Source organism: Schistocerca piceifrons, chromosome 4 (assembly GCF_021461385.2).
Source record: "Schistocerca piceifrons isolate TAMUIC-IGC-003096 chromosome 4, iqSchPice1.1, whole genome shotgun sequence".
NCBI classification, from domain to species: Eukaryota; Metazoa; Arthropoda; class Insecta; order Orthoptera; family Acrididae; genus Schistocerca; species Schistocerca piceifrons.
The window spans coordinates 363,496,298-363,515,467 of record NC_060141.1 but is presented as its reverse complement, the minus strand read 5'-3'; the positions used below and the strand labels follow the sequence as shown (position 1 = coordinate 363,515,467).

The 19,170-nt window shown below is 43.3% G+C and overlaps 1 protein-coding gene across 1 annotated transcript in view; it reads right to left on the bottom strand.

Moving 5' to 3' along the window:
• Positions 1-19,170, bottom strand: part of LOC124795845 — a 923,569-nt gene that overhangs the window by 202,299 nt on the left and 702,100 nt on the right. Inside the window, exon 4 of the mRNA XM_047259927.1 lies at positions 824-881. Coding sequence (XP_047115883.1) covers positions 824-881 — 58 coding nt within the window. The remainder of the gene's footprint in view (positions 1-823; positions 882-19,170) is intronic.

The window sequence follows — 19,170 nt, the reverse complement described above, 5'->3', positions numbered from 1 at the left end:
AGGTGCATAAAGAGGAACATAGATCGGTTGTCTTTATTCTTTATTCTGGGGGCATATCTTTTAAGATTGGAAGTATTTTAAGGAATTTTAACAATAAGAGTGTGTTCCGTTCACCTTCCAAGATTAGGACACTACTCAGTTCTGTGAAAAATGATTTGGGACTTAAGAAACCCGGTGTATACAAAATTCCCTGTCAATGTGGGAAGGCTTACATAGGCCGTTCGACTCGCACAGTTCATGACAGGTGTGTGGTACATGGCCGTCATACGAGGTTACAACAGCCGGAAAAATGGGCAGTAGTAGAACACTGCTTAAGTGAGGGACTGTGATAGTTGCCAACATTTTCTGTTTTTGGAACAGTGTCTATAAAGAGGCAATTGAAATTAGGTTGGAAGATAATTTAATTAATAGAGACGATGGGTTTCCTCTTAGCAGGACGTGGAATCATGTACTACGCCGCATCAAAACGGAACGGTACGGGCAGTCCGAGTGTTTGAAAATCGTCTCTGAGTGCGATATATCGCTGCCGCCGGTGTTCTACTTAGGGCGGTGCCACCTGCTAAGTCCTGGAGGGCAGCAACTGTGATGGGCGGCGCATGTGCTGTGCACGGTACGGATGCCTGTATAGGACGTGGATTTGCAGCCTGGCGTTAGTTCTCAGCGGGACTTACCAGCGAAGCAGCACTTTCCCGAAGACAGCGAACAGTTGGGTCGCGGAAATATTGAATCGAGTTGATTTTAGGATCCGGTAGCAAACCCGAAGAGACTTTCAACAACTTGTTTGGTTGTTGTTGCGGTTCATTTTGCGTGGCTGCGCACTCACCTCTCGTAGAGCGACGCAGACGGCGGTGATATGCGGTTGTCCATATTGTCGTCGTCGTCTGCAACATATAAAAAAGAAACAATTGAAATTTGAATCGCGATCTTCGAAAATTAAGAAAATCTTATGCAATATTCATTAGGCAGAGGACACCCAGTAATCCCATATGCAAATGCGCTTGTACAAATAATGCCTATATTCTTAGTGTACACATTCTCATAGCAGTTAAGAGTATATAATATCTCAGCATTGGTGAATACGTGGCATGTAAACAACTGCGTGAGGTGATGGTGTTGTGTTTCTTCCTGGGGTTCGTGTACCAGATAATGATATATTCCCACAAGGCGTAAGTCAATATAATGTCAACAGTATCTAAATTTACACCGCGCAACCCAAAGGCTCACTTTATCGGAACCCCGTAATAGTCTACCCAGAAATTTTAAATTTGGTTCTAAGATGCCTACAATCTTCGTCTGTAATGCTGAAAAAGCGTGCCACCCTGTGACGTCACCCTGGGGCTTGGCGACGCTTCAGATAGCAAGGTGTCGACACAGGCGGAAACAACGCCAGAGTTCAGAAGTTCTAGTGAGGTGTAAGGTGAGTTAATGACGTCACATTATCTCCAAATTTCACCACAATTCTGGCCAATGCCACTGTGCACCTGTCACATGAAGGAATGGTCTTACACGCCCTCTGACCGACATTTCACCTGATTTCTTCACGTCTCTTCGATGGAAGACAGATTTGCGGTACCCGGCGTTGAAATCGGGCAGTTTTCTTATGGATGACCGAGGAAAACATTTCAGACACACTGTCGCTCAGGAACTATACTAAAAAGCATGAGGGTGTGGCATAAGGGACGTCAATGAAACCATCCCTTCCTTGCGGCATTCGTATCCAAACATTTCGCGATCGAAAACGACACTTTGCAGTGTGCCGAGTAACAGGATACGTTCTGGACAACCTCGGACACTCCTGACACCTCCCGGTCGGTTCAACGCTTCTCTAAGCACATCGTGGGCCTGCAACCCGAATGACTTATTGATACATAACCAACACGGATTCAGAAAATATCGTTCTTGTGCAACGCAGCTATCTCTTTATTGCCATGAAGTAATGAGTGCTGTCGACTAAGGATCTCAGATCGATTCCATATTCCTAGATTTCCAGAAGGCTTTTGTTACCGTACCTCACAAGCGACTATTAATCAAATTGCGTAGGTATGGAGTATCGTCTCAGTTACGTGACTGGATTCCTGATTTCCTCTCAGAGAGGTCACAGTTCGTAGTGATAGACGGTAAATCATTGAGTAGAACGTAAGTGATATTCGAAATTCCGCAAGGTAGTGTCTGCTGTTCCTGATTTACATAAATGATCTGGGTGATAAACTGAGCAGCCCCCTTAGATTGTTTGCAGATGACGCTGTAATTTATCGTCTAGTAAAATCATCAGACGATCAATTCCAATAACAAAACGAACTGGAGAGAATTTCTGTATGGCGTGAAAAGTGGCAATTGGCACTAAACAAAGAAAAGTGCGAGGTCATCCGCATGGGTACTAAAAGAAATCCGATAAATTTTGGGTATGCGATAAATCGCACAAATCTAAGGGCTGTCAATTCGACTAAATACCTAGGAATTACAATTACGAGCAATTTAAATTGGAAAGACCACATAGATAATATTGTGGGGAAGGCGAAACAAAGACTGTGCTTTGTTGGCAGAACACTTAGAAGGTGCGACAAACCTACTAAAGAGACAGCCTACATTACACTTGTCCGTCCTCTGCTGGAATACTGCTGCGCGGTATGGGATCCTTACCAGGGGGGATTGACGGAGGACATCGAAATAGTGCAAAGAAGGGCGCTCGTTTCGTGTTATCGTGCAATAGGGGTGGGAGTGTCACTGATATGATACACGAGTTGGGGTGGCAGTCACTCAAACAAAGGCGGTCTTCTTTGCGGCGAGACCTGTTTACGAAATTTCAACCACCAACTTTCTCTTCCGAATGATAAAATATTTTTTTGACACCCACCTACGTAGGAAGAAATGATCATCATAATAAAATAAGAAAAATCAGAGCTCGAACAGAAAGATTTAGGTGTTCCTTTTTCCCACGCGCCATTCGAGAGTTGAATGGTAGAGAAGTGGTATGAAAATGGTTCGATGAACCCTCTGCCAGGCACTCAAGTGTGAATTGCAGAGTAACCATGTAGATGTATATGTAGAACCCCAATGAACGGGGTCGCATTCCTTTGGACTGTTGCTCTGGTATACACGGTACAACCACCTAGGGACCTTTCAAAACCATTCGACGAAATTTGAGCGTGATTTCAAGCAGCAAATGATTTTTATGCTTTTTCAGTTCTCCAGTTTCACGTCCTTTGCTAATGTGACATCATTAACTCGTCTTACACCTCACATGAACTTTTGAGATGTGGTCTTTTTTTCGCATGTACCTATACCTTGTCGTTTGAAGCTGAGCCAAACGGTGACGTCACATGGCACAAGGCATTTGCAGCAATACAGAGGAATGTGGTAGGCACCTTTGATCCAAATTTCAGACTTCTGTGTAGCAATGGGAGACAGTTACGAGGTTTCGAAAAGTGATCCTTTAATTGTATTGCGCAGTGTACATGCATAATGTGTGCCTTGAAATTTCGGTGAATGGTATCAGAAAATATACGAGATAAAAATTACACGCGAAATACCTCTGCTTGCCTTCGCAGTAATCACCTTCAGCTACAAGACACTTCTTACATCGGTTGTAAAGCTGTTGGATACTATTAGTAAACGCTTCTCATGAAAACACTCGAAGCACCATTATCAGGCATTGTTAGATATCTGTATCTTTACAGGAAATAAAACCTGGCGCTACCAATACAACCAGAAGACCAAGCGACAGTCAATAGCATTGTTTTCTCGTCCTCTCCACCTCCCTCCGACAGAAATTCGTGATGGATCAAGCCCTTGCTGTCGAAAATGGCGATCAACATCATCTTAATCTTGGATTTTGTGAGCCAGCTTCCTCTGGCAGGCGGATAAGACGATATACACTTCCATTGACTATCGCTTGGTCTCCGGATCCTATTGGAAGCACCACGACTCATTTCCTATACTGATGCGGATATCCAGTGACTCGTGACCACTTTGCATCGAGAGATTCCACAAAAAACGTTTCCTGACGGTTTTCGACAGCTTTACAAACGATATCAGAAATGTGTTGAAAACTTCCGGTGATTACGTTGAGGCCAGCAAAAGTATTTTGTTTGTAAGTCTTGATATCATTGACAGAACATTTCAGACCTTGTACATATATTGCACATTAAAATAATTTTCCTGGACAGGGGCAGTACCATTCGGAACATAACCTCACTGGTACACCTAGCAACAAATGTTCTCATCTCTTCACATGCACTGGCAATTAATACTTGATTTATAAGTAGCAGGTAGGCACCTGATGATGGACGCATGCTGCGAACTCAAACGAGAATTCCTGAACGGGAGGCGACCTTCTTTTAGAGAAACAATACTGGAACAGCTCTATTATCTCCAACGTACACTTTGCGTAAGAACCACGAAGATACGAGAAATGAGGACTCACACGGAGGCGTATAAACATTTGATTTTCCTCGCTCTATTTGCGAGTGGAACAGGAAAGGAAGTGACTATTAGTGGTACTGGGCACCCTTCGCCACCCACCGTACGGTAGCTTGTGTAGTATCTATGAACATTTAGATGTAGATTAGTACAGGGTGAGGATTTTAAAGACGTACCGCCGTCGAGCCGCTCAATTTATTTTTCTTTTTTTTATGGGCTGTGCATAAGACGGCTTTATGGCTCTCGCTAGACTGCACGCATCCATCGCGTGGGCCACACGGGTACGTCTCGTATACTTTATGGGCGATGCGCCTTCACTCTGCTGTGCGGCTATACGTGGATGGAAGCGCAAGCAGCTGGTGTCACAGCCAAGCAGAGCCATCTGCGTGATGCACGTGCCGAGCGTCTTGCCATTGACATTCCCGCTCGCCTTGCCATCTTTGGAAGGCGGACAGATTCATTCACTTCACACGACTTCTTTGAAGTCTTTGAAAGACAAATATACACACATTATAACAGCATTCAAACGAGATTCAAGAGATTTAACGCGTTGTTAACACAAATACGAGTGATTGCTGTTGGTTACGGAGCGGATAACATCATGATACGGCGATATGAAGCGTGTTATTCGTTCGTTAGCTTCAATTGTTATTTGGATACGTCACGCTGCAAAATTCAGAAATGACGTAAATTATCTTTTTTCCTTCAGATTCTATTAATGAACAAAAATCACTCAGGCACGTATTCGCCTTTATTTTTATATTAATTTTGTGGTCGAATACCTCTGACTTCATTTAATTTAAGGGAGACGGCTGTGCCATCTGCCTGCTTACAATACACTCTTCATTCCTGGTGGTTCATGTATTTTCTTCCTGAGACGGCAGTAGCGAACGTGTCCTGTATTAGTTAAGACAAGTCAGGAAACACGCCTAGAAACCACATTAAGGATGACCCTTATACCGAACCAATACTGCTTAAGCCAGCGCTCGAAGTAGATCCGGTTGTGGCTCACCTCCACATCCCATGAGCCAACCTCTCTGCGCTATGCGTTACGCTGTTCCTCTCACCTGTGAAAATCAGCTTCTACGGATTGGCGTACCTACATGACAACAGACAAGTACTTTCTACTAAGATAAAGAATTGCATATTTTGGTTATAACTGCATCCAGATCCACCATAAACTATTCAAATGGTAACAATTTATCATACCTCATTTTAATTTGTTTCCATTATTGAACAGTTTAGAATGTGAAACCATTTTCGAAAGCATGCGTGAGTATAGTCCATCAAAATGGCCATACTTCTTCAAAAGTCAAAGAACTTTTCAAATCACACTTGTAATGGTGTATCAGTGGGAGAAATGGCAACATTTTGCACTAAAAATGAAAGAAGTAAGCGATATCACATACATCCTTTTCGAATTTTCAGGATCATACAAATGTTAGTTTGGCGCATAAGTTCGTAGCGTGCGTAAGTTTAACATACACAAGATGTACACTTAAGAGAATATTGATGGTCAGTAATGTATTCCCCTCCATAATTTACAATAGTCTGCCACCGCTCGGGTAAATTTCCATTCCGTGACTGTAGAGATCACATTTTGGAGCGCATTTTTATCCGAGGAGTTTCTTGAAGCCTGTTCGATGGAGAACGATAAAGGTGAAAATCTGAGGTCGCAAGGTCAGGTGAGTAAGGTTGGTGCGAAGTGACTTCCCAACCCAGTTACTGTATAGTGTTGGTTCAAATGGCTCTGAGCACTATGGGACTTAACATCTATGGTCATCAGTCCCCTAGAACTTAGAACTACTTAAACATAACTAACCTAAGGACATCGCACAACACCCAGTCATCACGAGGCAGAGAAAATCCCTGACCCCGCCGGGAATCGAACCCGGGAACCCGGGCGTGGGAAGCGAGAACGCTACCGCACGACCACGAGATGCGGGCTGTATAGTGTTTTTTTGTCAGTTTAGCAGAATGCGGGCACGCGTTATCGTGGAGTAGCATCACTTCGCGCAGTCTCCCTAGTTGTGGAGAATAAATGTCAGCAGTGATGGTTACATCTCGAGGAAGCACTTCGTTGTACAGCACACTGCCGCTGTTCAACCAGACGCGTAACATTATATGTTGTGGATGCTCCCAGGTCATTGTACGAGGAGATGCTGCCTTGTTTGGGCTCAATCAGTCCTTTCTTTTCCTTATGTTACAATAAAGACGCCATTTGTCGTCACCAGTAACGATACAGGATAGGAATGGTCGGTGTTGTTCACGAACCAAATGAAGATGATCAAGCAGAGATGCATATATGGCCACCCCCTGACTTTGGCTTGGAGCGTACACACGATTTCTGAACCTTCCCTATTGCATGCAAATATTACACAGTTGTGGAATGATCGCAGTTCATCGCATTTGGCAGTTCTTGAGTACACTAGCGTGGATCATTGCGGATTAATGCGTTTAAACGATCGTCATCAAACCCTGAAAGTCTTTCCGAACGTGTAGAGTCACTAATGTCAGAACGATGCTCTTAAAACGAGAAAACCATTTTCTTACGGTGCTCTGTCCTGTGGCGTTATGTCCACACGCAGCCCAAATGTTTCTGACTGCCTCCGCTGCTGTCACCCCCTACTGAACTCAAACAGAAGAATACGTCGGAAATGTTCCGAATTCTCCACTTGCACTCATTTTCTACAAATGGTGAAATGACAATGTTTAAACTCAAATAGCAACAGTGAACTACAAATAAAAATTGACAATCCGTAATTAAACCCATAGAAACCGGAGTATCAACATGCAAAACAAAAACGTTTGGAACTTATGCACCAACCAAATACAAGTCATACGAATCTCTATTTTCTTACTTATCTGAATGGTAATCTACTAGCAATTACGTAACTGTCATGAAGTATTCTGAGGGTCCATTAAGACAGAATTCGCAAGTATTATAATCAAGAATATGTATACAAAAGAATTCGCCCAGATAAGCATTGCGTTCTAAGTCATTTGTGACGGAGAATGTACTGGTACAACGTAATGATGGAGCAGCATGACTTATTTCTCTTGTCGAAACTACTCAGAGCCAACTGGCATTATCATCTCTCTGTCACCGGTATTCACCAGGATGTTAACTTCGAAGGACATAAAATCTACTGAATATTTAATTGCATTTATCTTCTAGCTCTTCTTTGTCTTATCTCAACCTTCCACATATTCTCCATTCATATGCCCTTCCAACCACCTCCCTTTGTTGTCTGATGTAACAAAAACAGAAGACAGCGATCAGATGCAGACGGTCACCATATGCCGAGCGAAGGCTATCTCATACATTTTGCTGGACATCAGAAAGGAGGACCTAGGGCTTAGCACACTGCTCTCCTGCCTATTACATCTAAATCTACATTTACGCTCCACAAGCCAGTGAACAGAGCTTGGCGGACGATACATCGTACCAGTATTATCTACTTTCTTTCCTACTCCGTTCGCGTATTGAGCTAGGGTAAAATGGCTCTCTATATGTCTCTGCATACGCCCTAATTTATCTTCTCACAATGGACGCAGAGTCTTCTTCGAAGACAGATTCCCTAAATTTACCTGACAGGACCTATCTTTTCCAAGGATTCCTGTTTATGTTTTCCGAGCGTTGCTGATCTCCCTTTTGATGTCCTATACCTACCTTTACAATCCTAGCAATTCACATGATGTCCGTTATCATGCCTACTTGGTAAGGGAAAAAGAAGGACTGAAGCCGTTATTTGGGAGTGAGAGGAGTATGGTGCGTTATGTTTTATAGAAAATGTAAATCTCGTGGATGATACCATAAACTGGGAGGGGTGGGTGGGGGGTGGGAAGAGGCGATTTATGTTACGTTTGGAAAGGAGGGAAGATAAAGAGAAAGTGGGACGTATTCACAGAGGTGCACCAGCAGGTGTAGCTTGTTGTGGATGAGACGTAAAATAGGATGCTGGAACTCGAATTCACGGGAAATGTAAGACAGACGAAGATGGTCAAAGTGTTTCAAGAGGCGTGGGAATTTTATGGCTAGGTACGTATTCTCATATCGCAAGCAAGGTAAAGTGCATGTCACTCCCAGATTTGGGACCGAACGGTAATACTTGGGAAGAGTGGAGGTCCTTGCAACCCTGGTGGACGTGAGGATGAGTCGAAGGACTCCAAGCAGTAAAACAATACTCCTGAATTGTTGGCACTTGATCTTATATGCGATTTGCTCTACAAATGAATTGTATGAAGGGCGTTCAGTAAGTATTGCATGGCATTTTTTTTCTGAAAGTTGGTTGGCTTTATTCAGGATTCAATACACCATATCATTCCCCGGTCTCTTGGCTACAAAACGCTATTTTTGAACATAATCTCCGTTCAATGCATTGGCCTTACGCCGCCTTACTGAGAGGCTCTGTATGCCAGCATGATGTCACTCTACTGGTCGACGTCGGAGCCAAGGTCTTACTGGATCAATAACCTCCCTTGTAACACGTTATAAATTCTGAACACATGGTATTTCGTTGCTGTTTATGTTCTTCTGTAAGGCAGCGAGGAACCCAGCTGGCTTACACCTTTGAATAAACCAACCGGTGGACGATTGTGTCGGCACTACCAACAGAGATGTCCAGTTGTGGAGCGGGGTGTTTGATTGTGATCCGTCCATCACCTCGAATGAGAGTGTCCGCACTCTCCAACATTGCTGGAGTCATGGCTGTGTGCCGCTGGTCGGCACGCGGGAGGTCGGACAGGTTAGCGGGATTTTGTTGCGACGATGGAAGACTCCTCGCCCAACGATTCACCAGTCTTTTCTTCACTTCTAGGTCTCCGCAGACATATTTCAAGTGCGTATGGATATCTGCGGAGCTCTCGTTTCCAACAAAAAAAAAAAAAACTTAATGACAGCTCTCTGCTTGGAACGCACCTCCGTTGCAGACGCCATTTTGAAGGCTATGAATAGCGTCGCCATCAATCGGAACTTCATCCGCTATATGGGCTCAAGCGGAAATTTTCCACGATGTCCCACAACAAATTTCGCATTTTTTCAACCGAAATTGTCCGAGAAAAAAATATGTTTCATTACTTATCGAACGCACCCCATATTTATCCAACACCCTTTCAACAACGTAAGTCCTCCATTCGCCTTTCCTATCACTGAATCGACGTCATCGTCCCATTTCATATCACCTCTTACTGTCACCTCGCATTACTTGCACGACGTGACGTGCTCAAGCTTAGTGTTTGAGTGAGTTTTAGATCAAAGTTCTGTAGTGCTTTAATTTATTGGACTAGTCTCGACGACGGAAGACTCCAGTGGTTTTCTCTATAAATGTTGTCTGTTTTTTTGTGGGTTTCGTGGATAGGTAACACTGTTTATACAACGAGATGTTGTTACGGAGATGTAGCAACAGCAGATGTTGGGATGAATAGAGGGTCCGTGTGTGGTGAGGACGTTTCCGTCGTCAGCATATTCTGATAGATTGTGGGAGGGAGGGAGTGTATAGAAAATCATCTAGTGGCGACAGTACAGATCTTTGTGGCATATCGACAGTTGTTTGGAAGATTCGGGGATGGGTGCTGTTTATTGTTACACAGAACGGACGGTAATTCAGAAAGATACAGTTGGGTCAATCAAAGTACATACGGTACAAGCGGAATTTGTACAGGAGACCGGAATGGTGCATATTTTCTTAGTTTTTTTCAGTATTTAGTGAAAGGAAGAGTGAGCAACACTGTTGAAGTTAGGAGGTGAAGTAGGCGAAGAACTTGATCATCTGCAGGGAAGTTGAAGCGAAAGCCATACTGGGTGACCGATAGAGGGATATTATTCAACGTGTTAGTGGTTGTCTTTGGAGAGAGCTGCAGTCAGGAACCGCAATATATTGAGTATACTGTTACGGAACTTGAAAGCACTGTTATTAGCTCATCTTCTGAAATGACTGTATATGTTTATCAGTTAACGTATGGGTCTTATAAGGAATGCGATGGTATAAATGAAAAATATTCGCCGTTGCGAATATGGACAACAATCAGCTGCGTAAGGGAATGACCACTATGAAAATTTTTGCAGATTCGGGTCTCCAGCCGGGATTCCCCGCTTGACGTGAGCGGTATCTTTAAGTGCTTTGGCTATCCACGCACCATTCGCAGGCAGGCCCTAACTTCCATATATCGTCGTTCCTGCGTCACAACCTTTACTCGTACACACGTTATGTAATTCTGAAGGAACAGGCACTGCGGCGATCTTTCTTAACTACACAGGAACTGCATTATCGTATCTATCCACCGATACCAAGCAGCAACTTTAAATTAAAATTGCCTTCCCTGTAAGGGAATTACACAATGTGTGTACGAGTAAAGGTCGTGACGCAGGAACGACGACATATGGAAGTTTGGGTTTGGCCGTGAGTCATGCATGGATACCCAAAGCGGTTAAGGCCACCGCTCGCTTAAAGCGGGAAATCTTGGTTCGGAATAAATTTTCCTTGTTTTCATTCACTTATACACCTGGTGGTTGTTCTTATTCGCAGCTCCGAATGCGCTGATCAGCCAGAACATTATGACCACCTACCTAAGAGATGGATTGTCCACCTTTGGCGGTGATAACAGCGGAGACGCGTCATGATATGGAAGCAGTGAGGCCTTGGTGGATCGCTGGAGGGAGTTGGCACCACACCTGCACACACAAGTCACCGAATTCCCGTAAATTCTGGGAGGGGGGCGATGAGCTTTGACGCCACGTTCAATCACATCCCACATGTGTTCGATCGGGTTCAGATTTGGCGAATTGGGGGACAAGCAGAAGAATTGGAACTCGCCACTGTGTTCGTCGAACCACTCCATCACACTCCTGGCATTGTGACACTCTGCATTATCTTGTCGAGAAATGCTACTGCCGTCGGGAAACAGGATCGTCATGAAGGGGTATGCAAGCAGTGTACGATACTCCTCGGCCGTCATGATATCTTGCACGAGCTCCACTGGACTCACGGATGCCCACCTGAATGTTTCCCAGAGCATAAGGGAGCCGCCGCCAGGATGTCTCTCCCCCGCAGTATAGGTGTCAAGGAGCTGTTCCCCTGGAAGACGATGGATTCGCGCCCCGTCATCGCCATGATGGAGAAGACATTGGCATTCGTCAGACCACGCAATGCTCTACCACTATGCCAAAGTTTGGTGCCGATGGTCACGTGCCTATTTCAGTCATTGCTGCCTATGTCGTGGGGGTAACATTGGGCCATGGATGGGTCGTCGGCTGCGGAGGCCCATCATTAGGAGTGTTCGATGCACTGTGTGTTCAGACACACTTGTACTCTGCCAAGAATTAAAGTCAGATGTTAGTGCCGCACAGCTGGCCCCCTATCCTGTTTTACCAGTCTGCCCGGCCTTCGACGTTCGATATCTGTAATGAGGGTTGGCCGCCCAACCCCACGACGTCTGGACGGGTTTCACCCTAATTTCTCCACGTGTTGGAGACTTCACAGCACTCCTCAAACACTCGAGAAGTCGTACAGCTTCCGAAGTGCTCGTGTCGAGGCTCGGGGCCATCACAATTCGCCCTCTGTCAAACTCAGATAGATAGCGCACCTTTCCGATTCTACGCGCGGACAGCACCCTCACAGATACTACATGCACCTGCTTGTTTCTGACTAGCAGTCATGCCTCGCCAGGTTTATATCGATAGTAGGTCTGTGGTCACAATGTTCTGGCTGATCAGTGTACATGTCATGTATTTCATAACGGCCGTAGTCGCCTCAGCGCCTGTTGCTTCGAACAAGCATGCATCCCCGAAGGAAAATTGCATTGTTCTTCTTAACAACAAAGGCGATTCAATATTGTATCGAATACGATGGCGTTTTTATTTATGTATCCTGTGGAACATCAAGTAACGTATAGGTTTGATTTCATCAGTATTCGTCCACGGAAATAGCATCTATGAATATTTGCGATTGAGGTGTAGAAAACTAAGACATTTACTTGTAACGTCAACAGACAGCAGGGCACCTATTTTCAAATGTTGTGGACTGGTACACCTCGTCAGGTCACAAACTTCAGCTCTTTAGAATGACTTCCTCATGCATAAAACCAAATAACGCTGAATGTTTCATTAAAAGCTCAAACAACATATCAAGCGTATCTATTAACGAAACACGTCCATTTAATCCCCTTGTTCCCGTCTGAATTGAGAAGTGCTGTGGAAATGTGGATGCGAATACGTGACCAGAATGCACAAGAGCGCTCCTGTTAATTATCAAACTGTCGAGAGGATGCGAATTCCGAAGAAACGGAGGTAAGTTACCTGGCTGAATAATTAATGACAGAGAGTCGTTGCGTTCGAAGAACTCATTTCTATTACATACGGTAACAGAGCATAAATAATGAATCACGGGAATTTTACTCTTTGAGAGATTATATGGGAGAGACTACGTTGAAACGACTGATAAAGATAAACTGGCTTCAAACAAAATGTGTAATTTATAGGAAAATTGTATAGCATCGCTCTGTTAATAGAGATGAAGAGCAGAATAATACTCTCACTAATTATTCAATAGGCTTTTAAATCTATTCAGTGCTCCCGAATTTCAAATTTAAAAAAACCTTCAAAATCGCGATTTGCAGTGTCTGTTTTGAGTGCAGCAAAAGCACATCCCCTGCATGTCGCAGGCTCCAACCTCTAAGGCTAGCCATGTATGACATCGTCCGTGTCAGCGATGTGAATCCTCCATGAGCCAGGCGTCACTGACACACATTTATTTTTCTTCTATATCTTATTTTTTAATTTTTACTTTAAGTAATAAAGCAATGACTTCATGGGGTCTGTGTCGATGATCGACATCTTCTGTGTACACATTCTTTGTATTTTGGATAGTTGTCGTTAATATGGCTAGACTGTTTGATCAAAAATGAACGGACACCTAATAGTGGACATCAGTATGAGGTGCGTCCAGCCTTCGTCGTTACGACGGCTTGAATTGTGCTGGGGAAACTCCTTAGGCGCTGTCTGAATGTCTGTGGGGAATGGCAGACCATTTATCCTCAAGAAGTGAAAGCAGATAAGGTAGTTATGTTGTAGGTGTTTTGCGCGTAGTCCACGTTATAACTCGTTCTATAGGTGTTCCATTGTGTTCAGCTTGGGACTCTGGACGGGAATGTTGTTGTCTACAAAGCATTGCCTCACAGATGCTGCTTCATACCAGCTTGCATTATCATACTAACACAAGCGACTATCGTCTCCGAAATGTTCCTCTACCGTACGCAGTACGCAAAGCAGTAAAATGTGTTCTTATCCTCCCACATCTAGAGTTTTCTTAACCACACTTAGGAGACCACATACTAACGACGAAAAACGTCCCATTTCCCTAACAACGTCTCCACCTTGCTTCACTGTTGGCGCTACATACGAGGGCAGGCAGCTTTCTGCGGGCACTCACCAGGAGCAAACCCTTTCATCGGATTGCCACAGGGTTCATCACTCTAGGTCCACTGTACAGTGATGTCACTCTTTACACCACCTCGTGCATCGCTTAGCATCGACTACTGAAATATTTGGCTTAGAGGAGCTACTCACCCACGCTTTTCCATTCGTTTGCACAGTCATTGTGCTAGCTGGACTGCTGGTAGTACTTTCACACTTACGAGCGATTACTTCCGCTGATTCCATGCAAATTTTTTACAACCACGCTCCACAATGCTCGACGCTCCCCAGTCCGTGAGTACATGAGGGCTGTCTGGTCTTGGTTTAGCTGCGGTTGATCCTTCACGTTTACACTTCACAATCACGTCACCAGCAGTGGAATTGAGCAGCTTTAGAAGAATTGGAGTGACCCCGATAGATACGTTATTCAGGTGACTTTCAGCGACTAGATCACGTTACAAGTCACTGAGCTCTCCTGTGCGACCGATCCTGCTGTTACTGCTTCTTTACTGGCAACCCCGTCTCCTTTTATACTGCTGGGCGCACCTTTCATGACATGTAGTGGTCAGTTCTCCGATACGTACGGGTATCCAAATACTTTTCGTCAGACAGAGTATTTAAAGGAAAGGACTATGCTGGACACCTTTTTCCTACTTCCTCATTTATTAAAATTTCTTCTTTTTTATTCAAATTTTTTAATCCCATAGTTCTGCTACATGGTTTTTACAGTACTTTCTCGTTATGAAAGACCATCTTTTATTTTAGATTATTTTGCAAATTTTCTTTCTGTTTGGATTGCCAAATGTTTTTCTAGTATATAGCAAAGCTGTGTATGTTTACAGGCCGAATTCCGTTCCTTCCTCTACTACCAAGGACAGGTCCCCAGCGGTGCGATCGTCTTTTTGAAACCAAATGTACGGTGATATGCAAGGTATCACACCCTGCAGCAATTCTCCCTGGTGGGCCGTCGTTTGCGAGTAATTGACGAAAAAAAATTTCAGAATTTGTGTGACGCGCTGTTGGGTCAAAAACTCTGACTGTGTGGTGTTATCCATAGGTTAATAGCTACATATGCAAGAGGTTGTGGGTTAGAATCTCGTTATCTGCAGTAACTTTTTTTTTGTTTTTAAAGCTTTATCGATTTGACTTTGATTATTATTTTTATTCAGTTCATTGGTTTCAACCTATTTTCTATTTCTTTTCCTTTGACACGTTATTTTAATCACCATACGAACTTTTTTCATTTGTTTCATTTTTTCTGTATACCATTCTCTTTCCCATTGGAATTTTTGTGAATATGAATTTAATTATATTTATCTATTATAATGTTCAATTATTTGAAAATTCCACTCTATCAGTTAAAAAACAAATGACCAAATAATCTATTTATATTGACGGTGCAACGGTGTGAATAATGTATTTTTCGTTACCAGATGTGCATTTTTTTAATGGTAATCGTCATATGAACATTTAAATCATAACCTAAATACCTATCGTACTATGGAAAAAATACTGCAGATGAAGATTTAAATGACAGAGGGGTTTGTAAGTGTAATTAAATTCAAACAAAATAAGAAGTAGATATAATGAACGCAATAATGTGGATGAAAAAACAGGGTGATAAAACAAAAGAAATTAAATCTAAATAAATATACATAAAATTAATTAAAAACTCACTGAAAAGGATTTCAAGTGGAAAAAGAAAATAGGAAGAAAAATGAGAGCAAATGAAGAAGTTGATACTATGATTAAAATGATGTGACAAAGGAATGGATATAAAAAACTATATTTAAATCAATTAAATGAATAAAAATTATGGTCATTTCGATGAAGTGTGAAAAACAAAAAGAACTTCACTGGACCTGGCGAAATTCGAATCGACAACCTCTTACATGTTAAGCTATTATCTTAGTGACTACACCACACAACCAGAGCATGTGAACCGCCTTTTTTAATGTTATTGAGTGTCACGCAGAATAGCGAAAATTTTTTCGTTAATTACTCGCAAATGAGGGACCACCAAGATGATTGGCTGCAGTGTATGATACTTGGGTTCCTACATAAGCGGGTAGATGATTTCAAAATGTTCATCGCAACGCTGGGGACCTGTCCTTGTAACTGTTGTAGAGTGAATAAATAGGTTGTATTAGCTATCTCTTTCTAAATAGATTGTGTCTGGTAGCGCGGGTGGGAAGTGGATTGAACTATCCTACGCTGTAATTGACGAATACTGTGATTTATTCAGTACAGGTACAGTACAAATGAAATAGTTCGTAACCTGCCCAAGACGAGCTAAAGCCCACTAGAGCCCAAAGCACAAGAAGACAGTTTAACCAAAATGTCCAAGGACCCAGGTCAAGTCTCTGTACACAGTCACAAACTCCACCGATGTAATAGACCGGTACGTATCTAAATCCTCAGGCAACGGGTGGTTTCGTCAAACAGTCCAGGATGCTTGATGATCCAAAGTTGAGTTGCTGGTCCCTAAATTGTGGTCACAGTTCATAGCTGAGGGCACCATTTGATGCGTTGCGAGAGATGCTATGCAAGTGCCTCCTAGCACGGGCCACAGCGAGAGCCTCCTAGTCCAGGACACGGCATTACGCAGGTGCCTTCTAGTATCAGCATACACCTGCTACTGCAGGCCGCAGTGTCCTGCAGGTACGACTCAGCACAGGCCTCGGTGTTCTGTGACTGCCTGCTAGCGCAAGCCACGATGTCACTCCTCTCTGCAGTGAGCGCGATTACCTGCAGGCACCTCCTAGTATGGGCCATAGCATCTCCTGGTGTGGGCCATACGCTTCCTATAGTGGGCCAAGGTGTCCTGCGACCATCTCGTAGCGCAGGCCACTGTTTCCTGTGAGCAGTACCCAGAGTTGTCTGCAATGTCCTCCTAGCGCTATGCGTGAGTGTTGTATGAGGACCTGCTGTCGCGGGTTGTGGTGCTCTGCTAGGGCGTCCTAGGGCGAGACGGAGTGCATGCGAGCGATTGCACTGTATCGGTATCGATGTATGGGGTGGAGCCTAAGTTGCTGTCAGGCAGGGATAAAATTATTCGGAGCCTCCAATCTTCTCCAATTGAACAGGAAACGTGGAAAAGTCCAATGGGCGAACCAAGCACACTGCCTTCCGTGGCAGACATTTTTGATATATTTTGATGTAACAGTCTGAAAGTTTCGTGGCTATTTGTTCAGAAGGATTATAAACATTGAGAAGAAGAAATATTTTTAAAATCTATCTTTTTTTGGTCACAAGCGAATGGAACATTCATGCTCATGATAGTGAATTCTGCACGAATGGGGCTTGGTGCTTAGTAAGACAGTAGATTTTGTTATCTCTGTCTATTAAATTGCCGGAAAGGCGTGGAAATATCTGTTGATTGCAAGTGAATTTAAATCAACACGAATATTGTTAACTATATATCTTTGCACCAGATCACGTCGTGAAGAGTCACAGAAATATTGCTCGTTTTGGTATGCAGAGCAGGAAAAATACTCCAATGACAGGCAGCAAAACAAACAGATTAACCAAACGAGATGCTTATTTATCTCTGTTAGAAAAAAGCCTCTCAGAAATTGCGTTAAAAAAGAAATTTTATGTGTTTAAAATCGATGAAACACATAAATAATCGACATTTATATCGAAAAAGTAAATACTTAAAAAAATAAGTAACTCGATACTAAGTTTAAAATAAGTGACACTCATCTGATCTTTACTTAACATAACTCAGGAAAGCTCACGGCGTTTGGAGTTGGTGATGAAGTATGTGTTCGATGTGTCCGTGACGTTCGACTTTTATTTATTATCATATTACATCATGCTATGCACAGGACAAGTGCAGAGATTTCCATATACTCTGTCTCCTCTACCGTCTTATCAGAATATACAGTCCCTCTTATCTCTCTTCGGTCTTAAAACTCTTGTCTGAAAAACTTGCAGAAACATTGGATCCTATCAGTGCAAAGTCCCTTCTGTACTACTCCATCACTCAACCATTTTCAGTAGCAGTAACCGAACTGTAGAATCCTCTCCCTTACTAATCAAACAATTAAATAACATCTCCAGCTTCAAAAGACAATGACACATCTACTTAAACAACAATAACATCTGCCCTTGTTTCTGTACGCACCCCTTACTACAAATCAACTAAGTACCCTTCTTTCGAACAAGTCCATCGTCATTTCCCAGTGGGCTAAGTTGATGCACACTACCTCTGTTCCTTTTCCTTAGAACTCTCTATATCAGAAAATATCACCTTTGCACACCAACATACAAATTTTATATCTGATATTATAACTGTCACTATTGTTGTTGTTATTATTATTATTCTTTTCTGCAGCAGCCGTAGTACTAGTACCACTGGTGGTAACGATACTAGTTCTTAGTTACTATTGTTACTAATGCTGTCATTAGATACATAAAATCAGATTTTAAAAACATTTTAATTCAGTTAATATCGTGAATCCTAAGAACTCGGGTTCGATTCCCGGCTGGATCGAAGATTTTCTCCGCTCGGGGACTGGGTGTTGTGTTGTCCTCATCATCATCATTTCATCCACATCGACGGGCAAGTCGCCGAAGTGGCGTCAAATCGAAAGACTTGCACCCGGCGAACGGTCTACCCGACGGGAGGCCCTAGTCACACGACTATAAGGGGTTGTAAGCTTTCTCGGCGAATGTCAGCAATGTAATCTTCTCGAAAAATCAGCCGACTGGCAGCGTCGTCTTGTAGAAACTTTTGAATGAATTTCCTGCTCGTCAGCAGCCTCTGCTGAAGACTTCACTTGAAGATAATGGGTAGGAAGCTCGTTGAAACGTTGCTACAAAACGGTGCTGCCACTGCGCTGATATCCTGACAGGATTTCATCAACCATTTTAGTACTGTTCATCATACTACAGTCATTGCTATTTCTTAAGTACCTTTGTTAGATGCAAAAAGAACTCTATGCGTAAAACTCTCGTCCCATGCCAGAGAGGGCGTGACTGTCTTTATCTGATTAGATTAAGTCAGCGTATCTTCTGTCTTCGTCTATTCTGTCCATCTCCTATCTATGCTTATATGAATTACTAAGGTTTGTGTCTGTTGGGGTTGGTTGGGTTGTTTTGGGGGAGGAGACCAAACAGCGAGGTCATCGGTCTCATCAGATTAGGGAAGGATGGGGAAGGAAGGTGACCGTGCCCTTTTCAAAGGAACCATCCCGGCATTTTCCTGAAGAAATTTAGGGAAATCACGGTAAACCTAAATCAGGATGGCCGGACGCGGGATTGAACCGTCGTCCTCCCGAATGAGAGTACAGTGTGCTAACCACTGCGCCCCCTCGCTTTGTGTGTCTGTATGT